The 9,809-nt window shown below is 38.3% G+C and overlaps 1 protein-coding gene across 1 annotated transcript in view; it reads right to left on the minus strand.

Moving 5' to 3' along the window:
- Positions 1-285: 285 nt before the first annotated feature.
- PARG (poly(ADP-ribose) glycohydrolase) overlaps positions 286-9,809 on the minus strand; it is a 58,188-nt gene continuing 48,664 nt past the window's right edge. The window contains exons 15-17 of the mRNA XM_014309933.2: positions 7,757-7,862; positions 4,453-4,581; positions 286-3,708 (exon numbers count right to left, since the gene is read on the minus strand). Of these exons, the coding sequence (XP_014165408.2) occupies positions 3,536-3,708; positions 4,453-4,581; positions 7,757-7,862 (408 nt within the window). The 3' untranslated portion in view covers positions 286-3,535. The remainder of the gene's footprint in view (positions 3,709-4,452; positions 4,582-7,756; positions 7,863-9,809) is intronic.

Consider the following 9,809-nt stretch of genomic DNA (forward strand, 5'->3'; position numbering starts at 1 on the left):
TACCAAAAGCTTGGAAACATCAGAATATCTGCATACGGCCATACACATGGATGAAACCCCACACTCACACTGACACTCTTCCAATTTACAGTAGCTGATTGTGTTTTACAGTGCTGTGCAGGCAGAAGCAACTACCACAATACTGTACAGGAAGAATAAATTTCTCAGCTCTGTGTTATGTGTCAGTTTACTGCTAGAACTATCTGCAATATTATGCCCTGTGCATTCAAATGTGCTGGAATTCTTCTGTCCTGGAAAGTACATTAAGTGACAAATTACACAACATGGCTTCAATCAGAATTTTTTAATTGTATTCCTACAAAATTCTGTAAACATTAGCATACAGATCCAGAAAAATCAATACAATATAATGGTGCATAAACTGTAAGTTTAGAAGAATGTCAGGAACACTTTAACAGTTTATAAATTAATATATACAGTATTGGATACTCCTCATTGGATAAGGAAACATCAAAACTGAGCAATTTAGCTGCAAGAGCTGTAGAACAACAGAAGTGCTCAGACACCAAACTTGACTATGAGGCAACATTGCAATCGACATGACTGCCTGTTGTTGTTTCATATTAAGCATTCAATTTAGCTGCTAAAAAGTATAAAACGAAAGTTTTGATAGGAAGTTAATTTTTATTGTAAATCATATAGCAAACATCCCTAAAATAATAAAAAATCCCAAACCTAGAATGCTACATGACCAGGTTTCTGGAAGGGTGAACCTGAAGCTTTCTAGGCTGCACAAGGAGATCACTGGCATCTCCATTCCACACCACTTCCCCCAGAGCACCGAAGGCATCGCCAGCTAAAGGAAACATTTCAAGGAGTTTGGAAATGGGGAGTGCTGGGTGGGGAGAAAAAGAAAGATGTAGAGCACTTATTGGGCTGACATGCAGCAATCTGGGCAGTTCAGCTCTTTACTGAATTAGAATATCATGGGAATGTAACACCACTGTTATCTAATTCTGGGCCATTTTGCTTAAAAAAAAAAAAAAACCAAAACAAACAACAACAACAAAATAATCTTCAGTCTGCCCGTGATCAAAATCATATTCAAAGCGTTCTTACAATGTTGTCCTTTATGAGATCAGGAACACACGATAGAATCCAGGATATATCACTCTTTTTCAGACAACACATGAAATGAAAAAGAAGTTATTTTCCTTTGTTCCTGTCCATACAAGCATAATTCACTAGAGAAAAAGGTATGGTAAACATATCCTAATGAATGATCTCAAACAAAAGGCATTCTTCCCATATTAGAAAATGCTCAGTATCACTGAAACTACAGAGTGCATAAAAAGACTAGGATCTTCCTGGAAGCACTTGACACTGCAAGAACTCTTTTAACTGCATACCTACAATATGATCATCTGAGAGTCTCTCCAAAGTTAATTTTTTCTGTTTCTAGAGTTGAAGTAGAATTTCATTCCATCATATTTTGGTACATTTTTTCATACCTGACCAATCACTTCTCACAATGACTACATTGCACTAAAGAAGAAGGATTTATATATAATAAAGGGGAGGTCATTTCTAGCCATCTAAAGCTTTTTGTTTTATTTTTTCCAGTTGTTTTGGAGCAAATTCTGTTCATCTCTTCTATACGAGATCCTGAGTAGTAAGGTGAAAAAGGTTTGGCTGATAGCACCAGTTTTCCATCACTTGTCATAATTCCCAGGGTACATCAATCATCAGCAATGCATCTAGAAGCACTATCATACTTGAACCTAAATGCTCAAATAAGAGCTAATAAAACAGTTATTCCTATTTCCAGAATCTGAGCCAACACTGAAACACCAGGAGCAGGAGAAAAGATTTCTGCTAAATCTGAGGACACAGGTTGCAAACACAGAAAAAACCCTGAAATTCTAGCCAAAATTTTTTTCTCAAAATGGATGGGGGTGGAGAAACCTACACCTGGTGGGAAGAACAGGAAGAAACCTCTGTGTCCATCACTTCCCAAGTAACATACCTGCAAGCTGCCCACTTAGAATTCATGCCAAGGTACAGCTCCCTGAAGGTATTTATAAATGACCCAGACTCCTTCCCGTTGCTTCCCCCAGAGCAGATCAAGCAGTGAGTGATTTATTCTAAGCCAGACTGCCAACAGCTTCCAGCATTTAATTACCATGGTGTGTTTGAGGCTTGGAGAGTTTTATCTGACATAACTCAAAAGGATTCATTGATTAAGAAACTTAGGTCACTACATTTCCTGCTGCAGATTTTACTTGTATTGCTAACTTGTAATAGCAACTATGACAGACAATAAAAATCTAACACAGAAGAGGTTAAACTTAGGAATCTGGGCTGAAACTTAAACTGGGCTTAAATACAAATAGAAAAAAGTCTCACTGGATCTGCCCTGTACATAGACCTGAAAAAGTTTTATCACAGATGTATCTGCAGTTTTGTGTAAACTATTAATGTACTACAGCAACACTAATTTGGTATTCACAGATAGTAAAAGCACAGGTTTTAAAATGTTTTGCCAACACTTCACTGTTATTCTCACGTCTAAAATGACACAGGCAGAAATCCCTAAGAAGACCTCATGTTCTTATCTGTAACCAGCAGACTTTCCTCCCACTGATATGTGATTTGTTTCCTCACTCACATATCCCATGGGGATCTTATACTCACACATATGCATACTGAGAGGAGAACTGATATGACAATATGAACATAACTACCAGACCTTAACTCAAATATTGTCAGAAGCAGTGAACCTTGAGAAGCTTCCAATAGACTAAAACCTTGTTCAATGTGGTAACAGATAGCACCAACAAAATGGTATTGAAGAGTTTCATGTGAAAATCTTTCCCTCTGCTTCCAGCTTTGGTCACATTTCTCATTTTGTCACTCTTGTTGTTCTTTCTCTACTTGTTTATGCTATTTTTTATGTCTAATTTGGTAAAGACTGTGCAGTTGTGAAATGCATTCTTGACTCCCCCAGAACTTTTCCATTTTTAACAATTAAAAAAAAAAATAATTAGACCCAGAATATTTTAAGTTAAAAGAATGAAAACTTTGGTAAGAACACCAATGGTATCTTGGCACTCTTAAGGATTATGACAATTTTCAGTAAGAGCAATCATTAAAATGCTTCCCTCTAACATCATCCGAGGAGTTCCATGGCTGTCTGTACTCCAGCTGTAAGCCTCCATGAGAAATCTACATAAGAGCTCCGAAAAATAAAGGCAAAGGAGTACAGGGAAATCTGAAGGGTTTTAGCAATCTCAAGTGAAATGTACCAAAATATTCTACTTAACAAGATATAATGCAAACCAGACTTACCAAAGAATTTTTCTCTGTACACACATGAACAAGGTTTTCATGTATCAAACCATCAAACAAATAAATCTCATCTCTCAAAGGTGTTTGTGGGGTTTTTTGTTTGGGTGTTATACATAACTACCAATGCAGTCAATATAAATAAAGCCAGCTCATTCATTATGTCCAGCAATTCACACAATATACCAGTGGGAGGAGATAAACATTATTCTGATCAAATACATTTATTTTAATCTTCAAAGCACAACCCTTTTTCTTCATCCTCCTCATCATCATCAGTAGAATGTGCATAGGACTCAAGGGTGTTGTATATGAAAGAGTACAGCTTGACATCTGGTCCTGAAGTAGAACAGTTCCTGCATTGTTCATTGTAGTATCTCAGCAACAGCCTATAAATGTCCCCTTCAAAAACCAAAAAGAAGTCATAAAACACCATGTGAGAACATGCCAAATGAGCAATGTATGGTTGCAAAGGAGGGCTAGAAATGCACATGCACACTGAGACAGTGACTAGGAACCTCTCTAAATGAGCAGTGACAGAGGAGGCAGAAGACTGTGTAAATGGGAACGTCTGCAGGCTGTTCAGAAAATAGGATGGGCTCCCACAACTTCCTGCACAAACTATCCTAACATTAAGCTTGCATACACATTACTTACAAATGTATTGCCAATTACCCAGCTTTGGGTTTCTGGCCCAGAAATTAAAAGACACATAACAATTAGAATGGATACACTGTTTTTCTTGTATTGCAACTGAATAACACATCAGACCACATCCTGCAGGACCAAGACAGAACCACTAGAAGACAAACCTGTATCAAGAATGCCTAAGCAGCTTTTCCCTTTTCAAAGCTTTACTGAGTTATATCAAAAGCTTTTGCAAATCTTCTACCTACCACATGTATCTCTATTTTTCAGCATAATTCCTAAGTGAATCAGAAAAGCACCTAGAAGTCTTCTAAACTGATTAGCACTGTGCAGTAGATCCCAAATCAGAAGAGTTTCCCATTCTAGAAACAGGTACACATAAACTGAGACCCATTTGCTTGTGTTCAGCACTTAGTGGCAAGAATTCATATTGGAAAATTTCTACTTAGAGAGATGGTCATGTCTCTTTTGTGCACACAGAGATTTCTTTTTGCTCACCAATAGTTTGGCCCTTCTCACAGAGAAAAGTATGCATGCTGTAAATGTCCCGCATCAGCTCCACATCTCCAAAGGTAAAATACACAATATCACGTCCAGCCTCTGCAGCTGCCAATATCTGAATTAAGGCTGAAACAAGGAAAAAAGATTACACATGAACACAGGATAAAACAATTTGCTGAAGGAAAAATACAGCTTAAGTTTACAGCTTACAACCATAGCACCCATTTCCACGCGGATGTTGCAAAGCACTACAAACAATGGGTAGGTAAATATTACTTCCCTTTTTTAAATGAAGACATGAAGTAGTAAAGAATGCTGGGCACTGCAGGTCAAGAGTGTTGAAGTATTCTGCAAGAGCTGTTAGTGACATCCATCCTTACTTCCAGATAAACAATGCGTTTAAAACTGAGAGGGGTTTATTTTGGTCCATGTCTGCCCCTAAGCAGCATGCAACCATTAATTAGCTAATAAATGCCTGTGGCAGTATAAGGCAACAGAGCAGCCCCCAGTATGAGCTGCCCATACAGCCACAGATAGAGGGGTAAAAAGCATCCATGAGCACTTGGCAATTTCCATTCTGTGCCACCTGTAAGAAGGAATGGAGCCAATCCTTTCACTAGGTAAGCTATGCAAAGTGAAAGCTGGCCCAACTTTTAGCTCCAAGAAAAGAACTATGGTTCTGCAGCCTGTTCCTGCATAATTTAAGGTGTCCATCACACCTACAACAGAAGTATGCAGCAAGGAATATGATGGCTTATTCTGACCTGTGAGGGGTGATGTCAGCAACGCTGACATGTTACTTAACTTCCAGCTTTCTGTCAAACTCATTGGCCCAAGCTGCATCCCAAGTTCTGCCAACAGCTAACATTACAATATAGATAGACTTTGTTCCTCTATATGCAAAAGAAAGAAAAATGTTTCCTATCTTGGGAACAGTTCTTTGAAGATTCACCTTGAGAAATCACCTGTATCAGTAGTGCTGCTGAGCCAAGCTAATGACCTACTGCAATTGGAGAAAGTAGTTCTGGTCCTCTTCTCACCCAGCCCCTGACTTTTCTGCAGCTCTCTGGTGCTCATCAGACATCATTATGCCAATTCCATTCACCAAAGTGGCAGAAAATTATGGATACAGAATAAAAGCTAATTGCTTTCTGCTGGAACAGCAGTTGAATTGGCAGAGTGAAAGGTTTGCTAAGAGCCAGAGCTGAGGCAAGGGAGGGCACCAGACCACAGAGCCAGGAACAACAAAGGGGGAGAAGAAAACCAGCACCCTTTTAGGCAGCACCAAACTTAGAAGAGTGCAGCTTTTACATCAGCCAGCACTGCCAGGCCTGAGTGCCACAGAGGTGTGCAATCAAACACAGGCTCATTTCAGGGAACTACAACAGTCCTACCAATGGACTCCAGCAACTATTTCATCTGCTGCAGCCTGTCTCCTTCAGAGCCTGGTGGTGCAGCTCTGATATTAATTCCTCCTTTTTCTACCCAGTAAGTAGAGTTAATTAAAATGTGATTAATACTGTCTTTGTAAAGATTAATTTTAAATAAAACTGTGTACACAGTGCATTACCACCTGCTAGTGGAAGCTAAATAGAAAGCTGCTCAGAGCTCAGCTCAATAATCTTTCACATTTTTAAACAGAGACCTATTAAAACACGGCATTCTTCAATCAAAAAAAAAACTTCCTCTTGTAAACCCATAGCCAAAATTATAAATTACATGATTCACATGTGAAATTAATCTCAATCTGGGAATGATATTTTAATTAAACCACTGAACCAGCTGTGGATTTAGTAAAGCTTCAGTAGTTTAGCTTTTAAAGAGTCTAATTAACTAGCTTGCATAGGGGAACAGAACCTAACGAATCTTATTATTCATTCCAAACTGCAGTTTCACTTTACAAGATGTTAAAAATATCCTACTGCTTATTTTGAATTGCTATAGATCTTATGAAACAAGGATCAAAATTTCTGTCAAGAATCAGACTTCACAATCTTCTGGACATTAATGATACACAATACCATGGGAAAGCTCCATGCTACTGGTACAGAAAGAAGCACCATAGGAAGAGCAACAGAGTCTGTGGTACTGAGGTCTGGAGGGATCTGAGCTCTCTTGGCCCTTGCAAACAGCTGATGTGATCCCACTTAACTTCTGGACTTGCACCTGGAGCAATGGCTATACTGACATCCCTTCTTCTACTTTAAGAAAATACATGGGATATTACAAGTTCAGATCCAAGATCTTATGCAAACTGAAGTACTTGTTAAACCTTCCTAACATAAATTAAGTATGCTTGGATCCTACAGTAAATACTAGTCCTGATATTGATAAGATATGCATTTGGCAGCCTATTTTATCTAATGGAAATAAAAAAACAACTGCCAGGAATTCAATGAGCATTGAGAAAAAAATAGATGCTTTATGAATTAAGCACATTGAAAAAGAAATGAAACTGGAAGCCTGATGACTGTCTCACTGTAGCTACCTAAAGCTGTTCAAAAAAGCAAATTTGAAATACTCTTCAAATGCTTGGAAACAACAAAGAAATATAAATTTCTATTTAGAATTATATGAACCAGGATATGAATTTATATGTCAAGATCCATCAGTTCTTGAATGGATGGAAAAGGTCTTAAATGAATGTAGGCATGTGATGTCTGCTGCATTACAAATACTCTAATTAAATATAAAAGAACATGAGAAAGTGAGTGATATAGCAGGCAAGTCAGGAAAGAAAGCAGCATGACTGAGTGACTGGAAACCTCTCTGGCATACAGCAATATATTAAGGGGTAAAACTAAACATTAACCATTGCCAGCAAATTTGTGAAGCCTTGCAAATTACCAGGTACTTTAAACAGCTTTGCAGAGATATGAATTTCAGGCAGAATCTGAAAAGACTGCTCCAGAAAGGTCAACTGATTTATATGACTGACAACTGCAATGAACATGTTCTGTGAACTAAAGCTGCATATTTGTGTTTTGGAAGGTTTCAGTGCTACAAGTCCTTGCAAACCCAGCATTTCAGCATCATGTGCTTGCCCCAAACTTTAAACTGAAAATAGCATAAAAGTCTACAGCACAAAGAATAAAATGGAATGCTCTTTTATTGTTGAAGGCCACATTACTCACAGCCTAAAGATCAGCACTAATGTACCAATTCTATAGAATGCCATTTCTTGGCAAACATGTATTAATTAGAACAAAAGCAAAAAATGTACTTGAACAAAAACATATGGCCCAGGACCAAAATGTAAGTGGTTTGATTAATCTGAACATTAAGAATTGCTATGATTCACCTTTTAATCGGGAGTCCCCTCCAAAGGCACCACATCCCCAGTTTCCTGTGGCTATTGCAGAGAGATGCTGAGGTGGAACGTTGGGTCGAGAGAAGCCACAGTAGGCCTGCATGCACACAAGAGTCAGAGATGGATCTGAGAGGCAGCCTGGTGCAATACTTCCAAACAATAAAATGATAACAAAACCCAGCATTGTCTTCTAGCAATACCAAATTCAAACTACTTCAATACATTATTAATCTTCCTTTAAATTCAACATCAATAACAAAAAAAATTAAGATGGGAAGACTTTTGCCTTACTTGGACCCAAGTTAAAAATTAAGATACAGGTCCTGAGTCCCAGGCATTTCATCAGAGCTACAGGAAGCTTTTCAGGATAAAGGCTTAAAATTTTTCTTAAATACTAATCAGACCTCATAAAAAAACATCAGTCAAACCAACACATCTTATAAATGTTTCATTGATTTGCCATAATTTATTTTAAAAATCCAAACCAAATCAATACACCGAAAATTGTAGGCAGATCATAAATTCACTGATGTAGGTAATTAGAATTTTGTACTAAGATATCAGTGAGGTTTACAAACTCTACTTAAGTGTCTTTTTTAGGGCTAATTTCATTACCAACCATGAAGAAACAAGCTGATGAATGTTACCTTAGTCAAGATGCTAAGGTTTCACAACTAATTTAAATTAGTCCTTCAGCACTGTACATAATTTCAAGAAGGTATATACCCTTTCTAGCTGAGAATTAGGGCGATGTGTTCCTATGTTTGAGTTTATTTAAAATACATCCTATAATATTCTATATTCTCCATACTGCAGAAAGTAGGAGGCTTTAACAATAACAACATTGAGCTCTTATAGTCAATCCCCAAGCTCACTGCATCTGTAAATGTAGAATCACACTAAGGAAACTCATCAGCATGTTTTGATCCCAAAAATTGGCCCACTAGCAGAGTATATCTAAATTAGCATTCTTGTACTCCTCTGCCCAGTAAAAACAGCACTGCCACACACCTCTCACTACCTATGCCTCATACTGCCCATGCAAGGCCCTAATTCTGGCCCATTGACCTTGTTATTAACTTAGGAGAATCTGCTTTGTGAACTGGAGACTGATTCCAGACACAGTACGTCAGCAGATAAAATGTGTGCATGGGGTAACAGCAAAGGCCTTGAAAAGCTAAGGTCCCACAACCACAGACAGCTCACTGGTGGCAATTACTAGTCCCTGTCAAAGTACAACCTTAAAAGCTGGGAAAAGACTGCTTTAGCTTCAACAAAAGAGCAGCAGCAAAACAAGAAAAACAAGTGACAGGAAAACCTTGGCAATGCAGATGATAAAGCACCTGCCACAGCTTGGGAAAGTAACCCAATGTTCCCAAACATTATGTTTGGGAATCCATGGTAGACACCAAGGACTGGGAAACATCTCAAATATCTTTCTTAAGGAGAAGATCCCAAATTAGGGATGGCAGAGGAGAGAAAAAATTATGTCCACCACAGTTCCAGCTTCCCCTGTCAAAGAGCTCTTCAGTCTGGGAACTTGGATGTGTGAGATTATCAAGGACCACAGTCACTGCAAAGTGCAGGTTTTACACACACAGCTGACTCAGGGCAGGGTCAAGGATTGAAAACTTTGAATAAATAATGATAATGATTAATAATGTGCAAGAATTATTAGGAGGAAGCATGCTAGTTTTGAATGTCAGCTCAGAAGCTTCGTTTAAAGGATTAAAACTGGCCTACATTGCCAGTCTTCTTGGAGACTAAGCTCTGACTTGCACATATGCACACATATGTAGTTACAACAGCCCTTACAGCTATTGTGAAAATAAAGGAAATTTATGAACAGCTGGATCCAATCTCAGGAAAACATCAATATAGGAAAAGGTAAATTCCCAGGCAATATGTCAATACCCCAAGAGCAAAGAAGAAAGGTGGAAGAAAAGCAAGTGGTACCATATTTATGAACTTCCCCATGTTAAAACATGAGGCACCTCCTTTCCCACCTTGACTCACAGCTGAGTAGGATTCAACAGCACAAATC

The sequence above is a fragment of the Geospiza fortis genome, unplaced genomic scaffold (assembly GCF_000277835.1).
Source record: "Geospiza fortis unplaced genomic scaffold, GeoFor_1.0 scaffold130, whole genome shotgun sequence".
Classification (NCBI taxonomy): Eukaryota; Metazoa; Chordata; class Aves; order Passeriformes; family Thraupidae; genus Geospiza; species Geospiza fortis.